The 18,189-nt window shown below is 38.0% G+C and overlaps 1 protein-coding gene across 4 annotated transcripts in view; it reads left to right on the top strand.

The window, feature by feature from the left end:
• The first annotated feature begins 3,020 nt into the window (after window positions 1-3,020).
• Window positions 3,021-18,189, top strand: part of DPYD (dihydropyrimidine dehydrogenase) — an 851,840-nt gene continuing 836,671 nt past the window's right edge. For 2 of the 4 annotated variants that reach the window (XM_032248001.1, XM_032248006.1), the window contains exon 1: window positions 3,021-3,195. In XM_032248001.1, the coding sequence (XP_032103892.1) occupies window positions 3,157-3,195 (39 nt within the window). In that variant the 5' untranslated portion in view covers window positions 3,021-3,156. Of the gene's footprint in view, window positions 3,196-9,030; window positions 9,075-18,189 lie in introns of those variants that run through there. The other 2 variants (XM_032248002.1, XM_032248005.1) reach the window with 2 other exon arrangements.

Below are 18,189 nucleotides of genomic sequence, written 5' to 3'. Positions count from 1 at the left end.
CTACAAAAAATTAATGTGGAACACCTGATATTTGACTGTGCTTCCAGATGGAGGGACAGCTTGACAAATGCCATCATAATTTACAACTTTTAAAAAGTGTGGTATGAATGCATTTGCAGTAAGCTTTAAACAGCTTGGATTATTTACAGGTACAATGTGTTTAATGTGCAATTTCAATGAATTTAAAATATTATTAGATTCACTCACTGATCACAGAGCATAGATGTGGCATGTGAGCAATGTGATTAGATGCCTTAATATGTAAGAACAGGATACATCTATTTGATGAAGTTGAGAGGATGGTAAATAGTGTTTGAATTTTGTATTTGATTATAGACTATCACTGATGAAACTCTTATCTTTGGAAAGCCAGCATATTTTGGACTTATCCTCTATAGTTGTTTAGGAGAATTATAATCACAAAAAGCTAATATGAAAATACACACATAAACATATGTAAATTTATGTTTATATGTTAACTCTTTAAGGATGTCAAATTCTTAAAAATAACTTGGATTCTTATACACATAAATTATCAATTACTAACTGATAAGATTTGTGTTAAACTGTAACCTGAAAAAGCAGTAAGTCTGTGTCTTTGGAGGTTAGGAAACTGAACATTGAGCCTGACTGATTAAATTGGAGAGGATATCATATGTATTGTAATTATATATACATTAAATATGGAAATTTATATATGTTGATGTGTGTATATCTTTTCTCAATATATACACATGTGTGTATTATGTATGTATGTATTTGAGTGTTTACATGTGCACTGATATATATACACTGATAGATAAATAAAGATTTATATATCTAAATCTATATATTCCGTATCTCTAAGATGATACGGAAGAAGTGGGTAAGGTGTGGTTGTAGGGAGATGCAGGAACATCTGACTTTGGAACATTACTCCATGAAAAGATAAGTAGTGATTTTGACCCATTTTACTACAAATACATTGATATGTATTGTAACCTATTTCTCAGCAATAAGTAGAACAATGAGAATATATGATGCAGTGAAACTAAAGTTTCTAAAATGGTAAGCCAATGTGCTCTGTTCATTCAATCACCAAGTGTTCTTGGTCTCTTATGTTTCAGTCCTGAGCTAGGAGCTGAGTATCCAGTAAACAACAAAAGTAGACATGGGCCCCCTCTTCCTGGAGTTTCCTCTTTAAATGAAGGCATATATTAAACAAATCACATTCAAATAAATAATTAAATAACATTTGACAAGTCTATGAAGACAAAAATAGAACAAAAAAGACAGAATCGGTGTAATTTTGTTGGTGATGGTGATAGGTCGGGAAGGCTTCAGTGAGGCGTAAATGATGAGTAGACGGGGAAGAAGAGCTCCAAGTGGAGGACTATGTGCAAAGGTAGAGAAGTGGTTGGAGGATGAGAAGATTACCCTGTGGTTGGAACATAATGAGTCAGGGCAAGAGTGGCAGAGAAGAGGGGTAGAGGAGATTATTCAGAGGACACTAGGGAGTTTTTATTCTGACTGCAGTGGACCATTGAAGAATTTATACCATGGGTACCTGGGTGTGTGGATGTATCTTTGTATGGTATCAGCCAATTAATACTTTTTAAAGCTCAATCTGGTGTGTAGATGAGGTAAGAACAGAAGCTAGAATACCAGTAGATTGAAACCTGGTGGATGCAGCAAAATGGAGAAATGAATAATTCAAAATCTACTTAGGAGGTTGACTGCTGAGAGTTTGGGCACAGATTAAATGAGGCAGTGAGAATAAAAGAGTCAAAGATGACTCCAAGGTTTCCATTTGACTTTCTAGTGTCTCTTAATATTTGACTCAAGAAAAATATATCTGTCCCTTAGTATGTTCCAGGTTCTAGAAGGTAATCTGATGGTTCGTTAAGAGAAGACTTCCCAACTACTCAAGGTACCCATGCCCTAGTTATTCTGTCCTATTCTTTTATCTTACAAGCAGGTATGACATTTTGCTTTCTTGCTTGTTTTGAGTATAATCTCCATGAATGATGTGTCTTCTTGCAGATCATATCTGAAGAACCTAACACAGTGTTTGCGTCTGGCATACTGAAAATGCTCAATAAGTATTTGTTGAATAAAACTATGAATGAACTAATAAAAAATAATGTTAAGGGGGAAACACTTTACTCCAAGGTGTCACTAGCCAAGAGCATGAAGGTGTGCCGGAAATGTCCTAACAGAAGTAAAGTAGAAAATGTTATGGTAGAAGAGAGGTGGGATGCATCCAATGGCGGGGGAGAAAAGGAGAGAGGTCTAAAGTACAGATATCCTCAAAGACGAAGTGAATGTTTTCTGGATGGGGACCAACTCTAAAGGAAATCTCTCCCTTCTCAGCAAGCTCTAGAGCAAAAATGAAGAGCAACTTTCCAGGAGAGTTTCACATTTTAGAATAAAAATATATTTTTTAAATAGCCATTAAAATGGGACTTTCCTGCAAAAAGACAACCTTGATTATATACCACCTGCAGCACTCCTACATGCTGCTGCGGGCTGTGGATGTTTTTGCTCGCCTCCCTCCCCTCCCCCCAAGGACTGTGAACTCTCAAAAGACCCGTGCTCCGGTATCCTCCGCTGCAGCTCAAACCCCGCCCGCCTACTCGGTGGATGGATGGAGGAACACCTACTACTTCATCCCTGAGGAGTTTCTGAAGACGCAGTCGCCCCTCAGACAATGTATCTACATCTCGCGGGGTTTGTGCGGAAGAAAAGGAAAAGTGCGAGTTGTTGCTTGGCGCGCGGACTGCTTTTACCTTTAATCCCGGGGATCCCTCCTATCTGGCCCCGCCTGCCTAGCTCAGTGTTCAGCAGTTTAAAGGCCAGTCCCCGGAGCGGGCCCTCTCCTCCCTCCCTTCCGCTCGCAGAAGGAAAACAAGCTTCTCGGGCGCTGAGCGGGCTGAAGCGAGAAGGCCCGGCTGCGGCTGCCGAGCCAGGCGCGGGAGTCGCAAGACCGAGCGCGCAGCCCCGCCCCGGGGGCGTCGCCGCCCCGCGCCCGCCCCGCGCCCGCCCCGCCCCCGCGCTGCCGGCCCTCGCCTGCCTATTTCCACTCGCGCTCCGGCTGCCGTCACTTGGCTTTCTAGCTGGATCCTGAGGACGTGAGGAGTTTCTGTCACTGGCCGACTCCAGACTGTAGGCACTGCCATGGCCCCTGTGCTCAGTAAGGACTCGGCGGACATCGAGGTACGGACCGCGCGCCGGCTCGCCGGTGGTGGCGGGGTGGTGGGGTGTTGGGGGGTGCCCAGCTGGTCGGGGCCGGGGAGGCCCCCAGCGGCCGCCGCGCCCTGGAGGGTGAGAGACGCGGGAAAGTTTTCCCCGCGGGAGATCTGCGGGGGGAGGTGGAGGGACGCGGAGCCGGAGACACGCGTGGGCAGACGGAGCGGAGGGGAGGACTTTCCGTAACTGGAGGGGGTGCCCGTTGCGTCCGGACCTGTTTGCTTCGGAAGAGATTTGAGATGTTTCAGGAAGCCTGTTTTGTCCTGCCCTGAGTGGCAGTGACTGAAACAGCACCGGAGTTCTAGAAAGGTGGACTCTAGGGGGTAGGAGCACCCATTTCCCACGCGTTCTACCCTTTCGTCTCCTGTATGTCGTTTCTGGACATCTCTCCACTGCCCCCCGTCTCCAATAACTGAATCCTGCTATTTGCAAAGGTGAAGTATAGAAATAAAAGATCTGTGTGGCAGCTGTAGCAGTCGCCTCAAGCCATAGTATTGTTTATGAAATAATTTAACATGGAGAGAATGGAACAAAGTATTCAGAACATGAAAAATGCAGTGCTCTCAGAAAAACATAAATTGTATTTTTCTCTCCTTTCAACGGTTTGTGATTCCCTCTTGCACTCCGTTTCTGTTTAAAAAAAAAAAAAAAATCTTTTTCCCTGCAAATAAGGTCCTACCTGAAACTACGTGGCATTTCCATTCTCTCTCGTACCTTAATATATGCGATGAGAAGGATGTAATTATAAACAGTGATTTTACACATACTAACCAAGGTCAGCACTTTTGGGCTAAGACAAACTGCTTTTTAGTTTTTCTATTTTGTATGGGTCTTTTCTTTATTTGAGTCTTTTACTCTGGTAGAACATTGTATGAGTGTGTGTGTGTGTGTGTGTGTGTGTGTGTGTGTGTGTGTGTTTCTTTAGTAATAACAAAATTATCCTTTCGTCTGTCCTTGTGGCTGCTTAAGTAAAAGTTTTGCAAACCACCTGTTTGCCAAATAGCTGCTTTTGCCACATTTTGCCTCTGTAATTGATTGAAGAAACTTTATATTCTGGGAGGAGGTAGTCCTATTTTTTGCAGGCTCCATAACTTGGTTTGAAACATTCTTTTAGTAACAAGGGCCAAAGTGTATTATGTGGACATCTCTAGTTAGTTTACTTTTGGTTTCTGTTCCAGAGAGTTGACGTTTTGATATTGAGCAATAGACATATTTAACAAATATTTGTTCATCTATGTGCAGCATAGATAACATAGATACTTGTCTTTTTCTGTATTTCATTCAGGGTTGTCTAGTGACTTTGACTCAACTTTTTTTTTTTGTATGTCAAAAAACGAGATTCTGATAGCATTCAGACAGTATTGATTTCAGAGATCAGAGTTGTCTTAGGCTGGGTAGCTTTTGGCTGTTCAATTTCAGAATGGTGTGTTATCTACTTAACTGATTTCTTTCTTTGCAGTTGTCTTTGAAATCAGTTCTTACTCACATTCTACTGAGGAGAAAGATGCCAGTGAAACATTGAATGTCTAGCTTGATTTCATATATTATTTCAACTAAGAACATTTAAGAAACCCATCCTACCCACTCCCTCCACTCAATTAAATCAACCTTACCTATATGGCCAGCTTGCCTAATATTACTTTTAATCTAGAATGCTGGTGTTCAAATGCCTTCAGCTTTTATGTAGTTTATATGTGCAACAGTTTAATCAGTAACATCTTTCCTCACTCCCAGTACCTTACTTTTTCCTCAAAGTAATAACCGTGATCCATGAGCTAAAGTACCATGAAAGAGCATGAAATTAATCATTAAAATATAACGCAGTGAGGAAAAATACATTAAGCATAGGGGAGCACATTCACGCATAAATGCCTCAATTGATCCTATTGACTTACCAAAGTTCATTTTTGTGTTGAAGAATTAGAATGAAGGATAAAGGCTCAGTTTTCCATCAAAGTTGAATGCTTTTCTTGAACAAATTCATTACGACCATTTTCTAAAGATTGATCTCATTGTGATCATTGTTTTAGCTTCAAATACATAGGCAAGTAAGTAATATTAAAAAATGTTGGTATGAAACAGTTAATAAATGTAATAAGAACACATTGATAAATGTGAAAAGTATTTGATAATTGTGAAAAGAACAGAAGATGTTGGCAACAACCTATTCTAATAGTAATTGACTTTTTCCTACTAGCTGACTATAGAACTTCAGGTTTCGGTGAAACAGCCAAGAAATATATTTGTTTCTGAGGGAAAAAGTTATTGAAGTACATATAAAGATGCTTTGTGTGCCTGCTTCATAATCCCTAGCCTGAATCCAATATCACATCCGGATTTGAGGGTTAAGAACATGGAAAACAAGCACATTACCAAACTCCATAGCTGGAATATCCCTGGGCGGGGAGATAGGCATGGAAAGGTTGTGTTACTTGGTTATAGGACCTAGCTCATCTCAAAATTTTTGTTGTGGTAATCATAGATGTTGCATGAGAAGTCAAGTTTTTATAGATATATTAATGTGGTTCAGAGCCTGGCTTCTGAAAACAACTGCCTCTGGTTGAGGTCTAACTTAACCCCTTTTAAGCTGTGTGACTTTGGGCAAGTCACCTAGCCTCACATGGAAATTCAGAAAATAATAAGGAAAATAATAATAGCAAGTATAATAACAAATGTCACAAGTTGACAGCATCTTGTTGGGAAAAAAGACAAAAATGTTAAAAAATAAAGATAATAGAAAAAAGATATTCTCAGGAAAATCACTTCCAATGAAATGATTAGCACTTTAAAGTTCATTAACAGTAGTTATATGCTTTTAGAAGTTATTTTGCTTTATGAGCATATTATTTGGATGCAGTCTAAATTTTGTCAATGATGGCTTGAATACAAAATTTCCTGGGATAGTTGTAAAGAAGGTTAGTATCAGACATTGGTCACTTTCCCAGGCCTCAGCAGTAACTTCACAGCACTTCTTCATTTAGATTGAATTGATATCCAGTGTACTGTCAACATCTGCACATTTGAAAGGAAATGAGAATTATTTTGGAAGAGCTCTTTTTTGTTCAAGACCTTGTTCCCCTCCACTGGCAAGGATAATGAGAATACACTTTGAAAGTATCTATCTAAACGAAAATGTATGCAGCTGCAGCAAGCTTTTAACTATTTGAATACTAGTAATTTTGATAAATATTTATAGCCAAACTAAGTTACTGTCTGTCACTATACTAATCCCACAGTCACAGTCACAAGGCCTATTCCTTGAATTATCAGTTAATGAATGTTAAGGGGTTACAAACTCAATTCACATTTACTCTGAATGAAAAGGGGAGGCCGTTGTCCGCAAAATCAAATGCATTTCCAGTCAAACAGAAATTGTTACTGAATTAGTGATACTATGACTTCTATTCATTTGAGAAGGTAATTGGGAATTTTCTGTATGATTAACTAGGAAAATGAGATTAAAAATAGTGAATTTGGAAAACAGAAGCGTAATGGGAAAGACTTGTAGAAAGTGGACTTTACAAATTTTGAAACAAGGAAAGGCATGGGTTGTGAAGTGTCAGCAATGGCAAAAGATTTTCAGAACACACTTTATCATATTTGCCTTTGCTGTTGGGGAGGAAGAAGGATCATGGATCCAAAGGAGATAACAAAGATTCCACTTTGTAGAAAGTCATGAGTTGTTTATTTATTTAAATGGATATATTTTTACTGAATGTATAAATAACAGTCATTTCTTTTCTCCTTCCTTTTATTGATTGGGCACTACAGATCTTGTGGAAATGTATTCTTAAATAATTAAGACTATTAAAGCTTTAACTTTTAAAACCTATTTTGTGAGTTAGAGTTGTTGAAAGCATGCTTGTCCTTCCTACTTTAAGCTGTTTTGTGGATCATAGCTTTACTTTAAAGTGTATCTCCTTTCTAAGCAGTTTAGCTGCATAGTAGAAATGTGTCTGATCATCTGATTTGAGAAGTCACTGATTCTAGTGATAGCTTCCTGTAGTTCTAAGGTACTGCATATTTATATAGTTGAGCATGTTTATATGTATTTCAGTGTAGTTTTTTAAAATAGAGATGAGGTCTCAGTATATTGCCCAGGCTGGCTTTGTACTATTGGGCTCAAATGAAACTTTTAGCTTGGCCCATCAAAGTTCTGGGCAGTTTAAAGAAAAATTCTATCCCTTACACATGAATTCAGATGACGATATTTGGTAGTTTAATTAAAATCTTCGAGATTAGTGAATAAAGATGTATCTTGATGGAGGGTGGTTTTTAGATTGGATCTGCTTAATCTTAATGATAGCTAATGGTGCTGACCAATTGCTTAATTGTAAAGTGTGCTGGAATTCAGTAGCCTCCTTTGTTACATTCTAGAGGAAAAATTCACTTTTAAAAAGATGTATGAATATTAACAGTAAGAATTGATAAGCACATTAAGAAGATCTAGAGGCAAAATACTAATTCAGTTATGGAAGATCTTAAAGCAATCATACCTTTCTTTGACTATTTGAATGCAGCATCTTGCCAAACTATATAAACTGGCAATAATATAAGGGCTGAAAGCTCGAACTCCTAGTGAGATAAAGATGTCTGATCACTGTGGAAGAATTCTAATAATTAGCGTAAAGTTAAGTAATGGTTTGGAATACCAAACTAAAAGACAATGAGACTGAAGAAAGATTGTCATAATATATCATGACAAAGAAAATCTGATAAGAGATTTGATATAATCCAGGCTTCAATACAGCTAAAGAGGAGATTAAACAGTAGGATTGGCCAATTTATTTTTCTGCCTCTTAGCTGTATGGATGGATGACAAATATGTTGCAGAGACCTTCAGTCCTTAAAACTGTAAAGAAAATTTTATTTTGTTTATATTCTATCTTAATTCAAAAAATATTTAATAAAGGATTGTAAGATTATACCTTTATCTATAATTGGGACTTTGATTTTAAAAATGTGACATGTTTACCTTCTGGACTTCATTTGCTCTTAATCCTCCATATCAAGACAGAAGATGTTTTTGGCTTCAAATATCAGTTGTGTGGGTGTTCACTGATATCCTGGAGCCAATTATAATACTGAGATAACTCTTAATAGGATTATGTCCTTCCTGTGGTTTATAATTATTACTGCTTCCATTGCTTTTAATTAAAATGTTACACTAGTAGATATGAAACATCTGTATTTAAACTCAACATATAACTTTTATTTTATCTAGTTCACCATGTGTGTATATATATATAATATACATAATATGTATATTATATATATATACACACATATATATAATCAATTTAAAGAGACCCATTTCATTTTTTTTTTTTTTTGCTGTTTAAAAATATGTTTTTAGCACTGGTTGTACTGCCAGGCACTGGTGTAAGCTTCAGGTGACATAAAGGAAGCATATGGCCTAGGTTTTATTTATACAAGACTATTCATGTCTATTATATAGGTTAATAAGATTCAAATCACCTTACTTTTTGTACTGCAACATACCTATGGATTGATACTTTTTTGTTTTTCTGAGTATTTTTGAGACTAGATTAGGGCTAATGCATATGTGAAAATTATTTTTTGGCATTCTCGTAGAAATTTAGAAGGCATGTGACATGATTTTTTTTCTGAAAGGAAATTCTTACATAATTAAAAGAAACCCCCAGATTTCTTTCTGCTAACTGGAGTAAACTTACCTTCTCTCTAAGCAAACTTGTTAACCTCAAACACATTTTTTTTTTCTAAACTTTTAAGCATCCCTGAACACACTGCATTTGCTTATGAATAGCTTTCTTATCTCCTAGGACAGAGTTGGTTGGAGATAACCTATTTTGCACCAGGAAAAAGTAAAGCGTGATCTTACTGAGAGATGGCTCATATATCAAACTTTTTTTACTAGCTGTAATAATTTTATTTCTTTGAGAATTTTAGCTTGGCTGTGTAACAGCATTTTTGCTCGACTCTACCTCCATCATAATAATTAAAGAGACAATCTGCGTTTCTACCTCCCAGGTGCTTGGAAATTGATATTATAAGCGCTTATGAATGTCCCCTTGAGGGACTCTTGACTAGGCCACTTTGAAGAAAAATCTCTTCATCAATAATTAATCCCTAAGGGCCACTTCTCAGGGGACCCACACAAAATTACATGTCAACTCCAGGCCTGATTTATGCAGGAGGCGATCATGGATGGAGCTCTGACTGCACCTCCTCCTCTCCTGATATTTTATTCCTTACCTCTCTCTGCCCATTCTCCTCCACCTCCACCTCTCAAAACTCCTAGCACTTTTACTTCTCTCCCAAAACTTTATCCTCCAACTTACGACTCAGTGTACCTACCCAGGATGAACTCATCAAGTAGATCTTAATCTTTATAAAATTATTTAAGACTGACATGAAAAATTGCAGCATGTTAAAATTTATAAAAATGTTACTATGCCTAATGAAAAGGTCATGTGAAATTGCCAGGATAATAGTAGAATGTATATTTACTATTTGTTAATTAAAATAAGTACATTTCCCAAGATAGAGCATAAACCTGGGAATAATTTTGCTCCATGCCATAGATCTCTTGCTCTCTGACCTTGTGGGAATAATTCAGCCACTGTGAAGAGTTTTCTGATTCTTCAGTGAGTTTGCTATTGATTAGCCTTTAAGGATAGTTTGAAATAAAATATGGCAACGGTGAAATTGTTTGGGAATGTGACCTGCTGTGTGATTACATTAAGGAACTGCAGAGATCTTAGCTATTCGATTTACATGCTAGGTAGGATTGAGTGTATTATTTATGCCAGCTATATGAATTTGATGTACTTAGCCACCTGATTTTTAAGCTTTTTCATGTCTGCTTGCCGCCTTTTCTTGTTTATTCTAATGAATAAGCTAAATCTAAATCTTGCCCAAGAATACGGGAAAAGTTCTATCCTACTGTATATGGCTGGAGTTCTGTGTAAGGGTGATCTGGAATTAATAAATTCACATTTTTTATTTCTCGGATTATGCTGTCTTTAACTAGAAATTAAGACCAGATATTCAAAAAAGGAGATGGGACTCTTCATGCCAATTTCTTCAGTGTGTTTTTTGATTGATGAATATAGGTGAAAACCATGCCATAAACAATGGGTACCCCAGAATTCAAGCTATTCTTCTCTAACTTCTTGTGCCACAGTGACCTGAAAGCTTTGGGGGCCTTCTTTCAGATATTTCTCCATGCCAAATATTGAGGACTACCGGGGTAAAAATTTAAGCTTTTCTACAATTCAGAGAAGAAAGACATTCAGTTCCCCTCACAGATTTCTAGGCCTAACGTGTGTTACCGTTCACCACAAAATGCTAATTCCTGTTAACTTTTAGTATAACCTTAGTTATACTACACTTTATTTCCCTGATTTAATTTTTAAAGTATTTTTCATGATCATTATGGAAGATATAAAAAATGCAAAAAACTAAAATCAAAAGATGATTCCAAAGGTACATAGCCATCCCACTCAAGTCATCCGTGTGATGTTGATGTAATACATTTCTGTCCTATGTACAAGGTAGTTTTTTCCTGAACATTTTTAGTCATATATAATTTGATATTTGTTTTCTTGTCCTATCATTCTTATTAACTTTGGTTTTAAATTTTAAGTCGCAGCGTAAGATTTCTTGTTGGAGATATCAAAATATATTCAAGTCTCCCTCTTATTATCAGATATTTACCTTGTTTATTTGTAGTCAGTTATTAACAACAATGCTTCAGCACAATTTTTTGCTTTTTAACCTTAAATATTTGTGCTGGAAATACACTTGAGAGGGTTGTCTCAATGATATTTAGCACATTTCACTTCTGCCCTTCTCACCTGCGTGCTTCAACTGAACTAAAGCATCTTTAAAAATATGGGCAAAGGATATGAACAGACACTTTACAAAAGAAGACATACATGAGGCCAACAAACATATGAAAAAATGCTCATCATCACTGGTCATCAGAGAAATGCAAATCAAAACTACATTGAGATACCATCTCATGCCAGTTAGAATGGCGATCATTAAAAAATCTGGAGACAACAGATGCTGGAGAGGATGTGGAGAAATAGGAACACTTTTGCACTGTTGGTGGGAGTGTAAATTAGTTCAAACATTGTTGAAGACAGTGTGGCGATTCCTCAAGGACCTAGAAATAGAAATTCCATTTGACCCAGCAATCCCATTACTGGGTATATATCCAAAGGATTACAAATCGTTCTACTATAAGGACATGTGCACACGAATGTTCATTGCAGCACTGTTTACAATAGCGAAGACCTGGAACCAACCCAAATGCCCATCGACGATAGACTGGACAGGGAAAATGTGGCACATATACACCATGGAATATTATGCACCCATCAAAAACGATGAGTTTGCGTCCTTTGTAGGGACATGGATGAACCTGGAAACCATCATTCTCAGCAAACTGACAGAAGAGCAGATCAAACACCGCATGTTCTCACTCATAGGCGGGTGTTGAACAATGAGAACACATGGACACAGGGAGGGGAGCACTACACACTGGGGTCAGTTGGGGGAAATGGGGGAGTGATGGTGGTGGGTGGGGAGCTGGGGAGAGATAGCAAGGGGAGAGATGCCAGATGTAGGTGATGGGGAGGAAGGCAGCAAATCACACTGCCACGTGTGTACCTAGCAACAATCTTGCATGTTCTTCACGTGTACCCCAAAACCTAAAATGCAATAAAATAAATAAATAAGGAAAAAATATGTTTTATAAAAGGAAAAGGGGACCATTTTTGGATGCAAAGACAGAAAGGGCAAAATAGAAATGGAACCAGTTTACCCATTTAGCTCATCTTCCTAACACTGATTCTAGGTAGCAGAACAGGCAGGCAACTGGATGTGAATGTGACTTCCTTTTAACTTAGTGCTGATAATACCGTTTCTTTCTAGAGAATAGCTTGACAGCCTGCATGGTTTCTTGTTTTTTCTGCTGTGGGAGAAAAGGAAGAGTAAGGTTGGGTGTCAGGTTGTTATCTTGGATGTTATCCAGCCTCCCATCCTCATCCCAAGAACAAACCACTCTGACAGACTAGGTTCTCAAGGAAATATTGTATCCTAGCCTGCCTTTATTTAGAAATATTGGTTGTCATGTGTGTGCATGTACATATGAACAAGCACATATGTGTGTTATGTTTTCTTTTTTTTTTTCTTCCTGTTACTCAGAGAGAAGAAAGAGTCCATGAGTGTAATTACTTTTGATTCAACACATTTTTTCTCCTACATGCAAATTAAATACAGCAAAACTTACTTCCTCCTTAGGTGTGTTAACCAAAACTACTCTTGATTTTTGCTACATTTTAAAGCTAAAGTTCACTTGCAACCTGAACTCTACACATTGATATGCTTAAGCCTCTGTCTCTTCTAAGAGATAAAAACTGTTGCAGAGAAAAATTCCTATGTGGCTCATGAAAATTATTGTGCATCACCCCTTCCATTCCAAGACTGGACAGTAAGAAACAAAACTTTAACATATCCTTTATGCTTATTGTCACAATATTGTGATTGGATCCTAGAAAGGAATAATCAGTGGTAGATATGACTACTTTAAGGATGTGAAATATTTTCCAATTGATGTCTAAATGGTACGACTGATTCATATTGCTGATAGCAGCCATATGGGTAAGTATAAAATGATACCTTTTCAAGTGTTAATAAAAATTATGTTTTTTTAAAAGAAAATAGGTGAAACCTTTGTTTGATTGGTTTAATTTGTATTTGTTTGAATATTTGTAAATTAAAATACTTTGGGTTTTCTTTAAACAAATTATTTTAACAACATTTTAATGTAGGAGTAAAATAAGAAAAAATATAAATAAGAATACTAATAAGAAAAGTAGAACTATAACAAATTTTAAGAAAACTATATGCTAATGTATCATAAAATCACAACAAAATTAATGTTATTTTGGAACCATACAGTCTACTCAAAGTACCTCAGATAAATTCAGAAACAGCAGTAGAGTGATAACTTCAGTCTATTGTAATATTTATTGATAATAAGTAATAGATTATTAATATTTATTCTGATTATAATGAAAGGACAACATAGACTTGTGGTGAAGAGTATAGGCTCTGGAATTATAGTGCTAATGCTCACATCCTAGCCATGCTACTTTCTGGTTTTGACCTTGGCAAATAACTTAAGCTTTTTATGGTTCAGCTTTCTTTTTTTTTTTTTTTTTTTTTTCCCATTTATTTATTTTATTGCATTTTACATTTTGGGGTACATGTGAAGAACATGCAAAATTGTTGCATAGGAACACACGTGGCAGTGTGATTTGCTGCCTTCCTCCCCATCACCTACACCTGGCATCTCTCCCCTTGCTATCTCTCCCCAGCTTCCCACCCCCCACCCTCCCTCCCCCATTTCCCCCCAACTGACCCCAGTGTGTAGTGCTCCCCTCCCTGTGTCCATGTGTTCTCATTGTTCAACACCCGCCTATGAGTGAGAACATGCGGTGTTTGATCTTCTGCTCTTCTGTCAGTTTGCTGAGAATGATGGTTTCCAGGTTCATCCATGTCCCTACAAAGGACCAAAATTCATCGTTTCTGATGGCTGCATAATATTCCATGGTGTATATGTGCCACATTTTCCCTATCCAGTCTATCATCGATGGGCATTTGGGTTGGTTCCAGGTCTTTGCTATTGTAAACAGTGCTGCAATGAACATTCGTGTACACGTGTCCTTATAGTAGAACGATCTGTAATCCTTTGGATATATACCCAGTAATGGGATTGCTGGGTCAAATGGAATCTCTATTTCTAGGTCCTTGAGGAATCGCCACACTGTCTTCCACAATGGTTGCACCAATTTACACTCCCACCAACAGTGCAAAAGTGTTCCTATTTCTCCACATCCTCTCCAGCATCTGTTGTCTCCAGATTTTTTAATGATCGCCATTCTAACCGGCGTGAGATGGTATCTCAGTGTAGTTTTGATTTGCATTTCTCTGATGACCAGTGATGATGAGCATTTTTTCATATGTTTGTTGGCCTCACGTATGTCTTCTTTTGAGAAATGTCTGTTCATATCCTTTGCCCACTTTTGAATGGGCTTGTTAGTTTTTTTCTTGTAAATCTGCTTTAGTTCTTTGTAAATTACGGATATCAGCCCTTTGTCAGATGGGTAAACTGCAAAAATTTTTTCCCAATCTGTTGGTTGCCGATTCACTCTAATGATTGTTTCTTTTGCTGTGCAGAAGCTGTGGAGTTTGATTAGGTCCCATTTTTCTATTTTGGCTTTTGTTGTCAATGTGTTTGGCGTTTTGGTCATGAAGTCCTTGCCTACACCTACGTCCTGAATGGTTTTGCCTAGATTTTCTTCTAGGGTTTTTATGGTGTTAGGTCTTATGTTTAAGTCTTTAATCCATCTGGAGTTAATTTTAGTGTAAGGTGTCAGGAAGGGGTCGAGTTTCTGCTTTCTGCACATGGCTAGCCAGCTTTCCCAACACCATGTATTGAACAGGGAATCCTTTCCCCATTGCTTGTTTTTGACTGGTTTGTCAAAGATCAGATGGTTGTAGATATGTTGTGTTGCTTCCGAGACCTCTGTTCTGTTCCATTGGTCTATATCTCTGTTTTGGTACCAGTACCATGCTGTTTTGATTACTGTAGCCTTGTAGTATAGTTTGAAGTCTGGTAGTGTGATGCCCCCCGCTTTGTTCTTTTTGCTTAGAATTGACTTGGCTATGCGGGCTCTCTTTTGGTTCCATATGAAGTTTAAGGTGGTTTTTTCCAGTTCTGCAAAGAAGGTCATTGGTAGCTTGATGGGGATAGCATTGAATCTGTAAATTACTTTGGGCAGTATGGCCATTTTCACGATATTGATTCTTCCTAAGCATGAACATGGGATGTTTCTCCATCTGTTTGTGTCCTCTCTTATTTCGTTGAGCAGTGGCTTGTAGTTCTCCTTGAAGAGGTCCTTTACATTCCTTGTTAGTTGTATTCCTAGGTATTTTATTCTCTTTGTGGCAATTGTGAATGGAAGTTTGTTCTTGATTTGGCTCTCTTTAAGTCTGTTATTGGTGTATAGGAATGCATGTGATTTTTGCACATTGATTTTGTATCCTGAGACTTTGCTGAACTTGCTTATCAGTTTCAGGAGGTTTGGGGCTGAGACGATGGGGTCTTCTAGATATACAATCATGTCGTCTGCAAATAGAGACAATTTGACTTCCTCCTTTCCTATTTGAATGCCCTTTATTTCTTTTTCTTGCCTGATTGCTCTGGCTAGAACTTCTAATACTATATTGAATAGCAGTGGTGAGAGCGGGCATCCTTGTCTGGTGCCACATTTCAAGGGGAATGCTTCCAGTTTTTGCTCATTCAGTATGATATTGGCTGTTGGTTTGTCATAAATAGCTTTTATTATTTTGAGATACGTTCCATTGATACCTAGCTTACTGAGTGTTTTTAGCATAAAGGGCTGTTGAATTTTGTCAAAGGCCTTCTCTGCATCAATTGAGATAATCATGTGGTTTTTGTCTTTGGTTCTGTTTATGTGGTGAATTACGTTTATAGACTTGCGTATGTTGAACCAGCCTTGCATCCCCGGGATGAAGCCTACTTGATCATGGTGGATAAGCTTTTTGATGTGCTGTTGCAATCGGCTTGTCAGTATTTTATTGAAGATTTTTGCATCTATGTTCATCATGGATATTGGCCTGAAGTTTTCTTTTCTTGTTGAGTCTCTGCCGGGTTTTGGAATCAGGATGATGTTGGTCTCATAAAATGATTTGGGAAGAATTCCCTCTTTTTGTATTGTTTGGAATAGTTTCAGAAGAAATGGTACCAGCTCCTCTTTGTATGTCTGGTAGAATTCAGCTGTGAACCCATCTGGACCTGGGCTTTTTTTGGGTGGTAAGCTCTTAATTGCTGCCTCAACTTCAGACCTTGTTATGGGTCTGTTCAGGGTTTCGGCTTCTTCCTGGTTTAGGCTTGGCAGGAGGCAAGTGTCCAGGAATTTATCCATTTCTTCCAGGTTTATTAGTTTGTGTGCATAGAGTTGTTTGTAATAATCTCTGATGATGGTTTGAATTTCTGTGGAATCTGTGGTGATATCCCCTTTATCGTTTTTTATTGCATCAATTTGGTTATTCTCTCTTTTCTTTTTTATTAATCTGGCTAGTGGTCTGTCTATTTTGTTGATCTTTTCAAAAAACCAGCTCCTGGATTTATTGATTTTTTGAAGGGTTTTTTGTGTCTCTATCTCCTTCAGTTCTGCTCTGATCTTAGCTATTTCTTGCCTTCTGCTAGACTTTGAGTTTTTTTGATCTTGCTCCTCTAGCTCTTTCAGTTTTGACGATAGGGTGTCAATTTTTGATCTCTCCTTGTTTCTCATGTGGGCACTTATTGCTATATATTTTCCTCTAGAGACTGCTTTAAATGTGTCCCAGAGATTCTGGTATGTTGTGTCTTCATTCTCGTTGGTTTCGAAGAACATCTTTATTTCTGCCTTCATTTCATTGTTTATCCAGTCAACATTCAAGAGCAAGTTGTTCAGTTTCCATGAAGCTGTGCGGTTCTGAGTTAGTTTTTGAATTCTGAGTTCTAACTTGATTGCACTGTGGTCTGAGAGACTGTTTGTTACGATTTCCGTTCTTTTGCATTTGCTGAGGAGTGATTTACTCCCAATTATGTGGTCAATTTTAGAGTAGGTGTGATGTGGTGCTGAGAAGAATGTATATTCTGTGGATTTGGGGTGGAGAGTTCTGTAAATGTCTATTAGGTTTGCTTGGTCCAGGTCTGAGTTCAAGTCCTGGATATCCTTGTTAATTTTCTGTCTGGTTGATCTGTCTAATGTTGACAATGGGGTGTTAAAGTCTCCCACTATTATTGTGTGGGAGTCTAAGTCTCTTTGTAAGTCATTAAGAACTTGCCTTATGTATCTCGGTGCTCCTGTATTGGGTGCATATATATTTAGGATCGTTAGCTCTTCTTGTTGCATTGATCCTTTTACCGTTATGTAATGTCCCTCTTTGTCTCTTATGATCTTTGTTGCTTTAAAGTCTAATTTATCAGAGATGAGAATTGCAACTCCTGCTTTTTTTTGCTCTCCATTTGCTTGGTAAGTCTTCCTCCATCCCTTTATTTTGAGCCTTTGTGTATCCTTGCATGTGAGATGGGTTTCCTGGATACAGCACACTGATGGGTTTTGGCTTTTTATCCAATTTTCCAGTCTGTGTCTTTTGATTGGGGCATTTAGTCCATTTACATTTAGGGTTAATATTGTTATGTGTGAATTTGATACTGCCATTTTGGTGCTAGCTGGCTGTTTTGCCCTTTAGTTGAGCTGGTACTTGTTGTTCCTTTATATGTGTAGAGCCTCTTTCAGGAGCTCTTGTAGAGCTGGCCTGGTGGTGATGAAATCTCTGAGTACTTGCATGTTCCCAAAGGATTTTATTTTTCCTTCACTTATGAAGCTTAGTTTGGCTGGATAGGAGATTCTGGGTTGAAAGTTCTTTTCTTTAAGGATGTTGAATATTGGCCCCCATTCTCTTCTGGCTTGTAGGGTTTCTGCTGAGAGATCTGCTGTGAGTCTGATGGGCTTCCCTTTATGGGTAACCCTACCTTTCTCTCTGGCTGCCCTTAGTATTTTCTCCTTCATTTCGACCCTGGTGAATCTGACGATTACGTGCCTTGGGGTTGCTCTTCTTGACGAATATCTTTGTGGTGTTCTCTGTATTTCCTGGACTTGAATGTTTGCCTGCCTTGCTAGGTTGGGGAAGTTTTCCTGGATAATATCCTTAAGAGTATTTTCCAGCTTGGATTCATTCTCTTCGTCGCATTCGGGTACGCCTATCAAACGTAGATTAGGTCTTTTCACATAGTCCCACATTTCTTGGAGACTTTGTTCATTCCTTTTTACCCTTTTTTCTCCAGTCTTGCCTTCCCGTTTTATTTCATTGAGTTGATCTTCGACCTCT

Source organism: Sapajus apella, unplaced genomic scaffold, assembly GCF_009761245.1.
Source record: "Sapajus apella isolate SASKATOON/1434 unplaced genomic scaffold, GSC_monkey_1.0 scaffold64, whole genome shotgun sequence".
NCBI classification, from domain to species: domain Eukaryota; kingdom Metazoa; phylum Chordata; class Mammalia; order Primates; family Cebidae; genus Sapajus; species Sapajus apella.
This window is presented reverse-complemented; position numbering and strand designations above follow the sequence as displayed.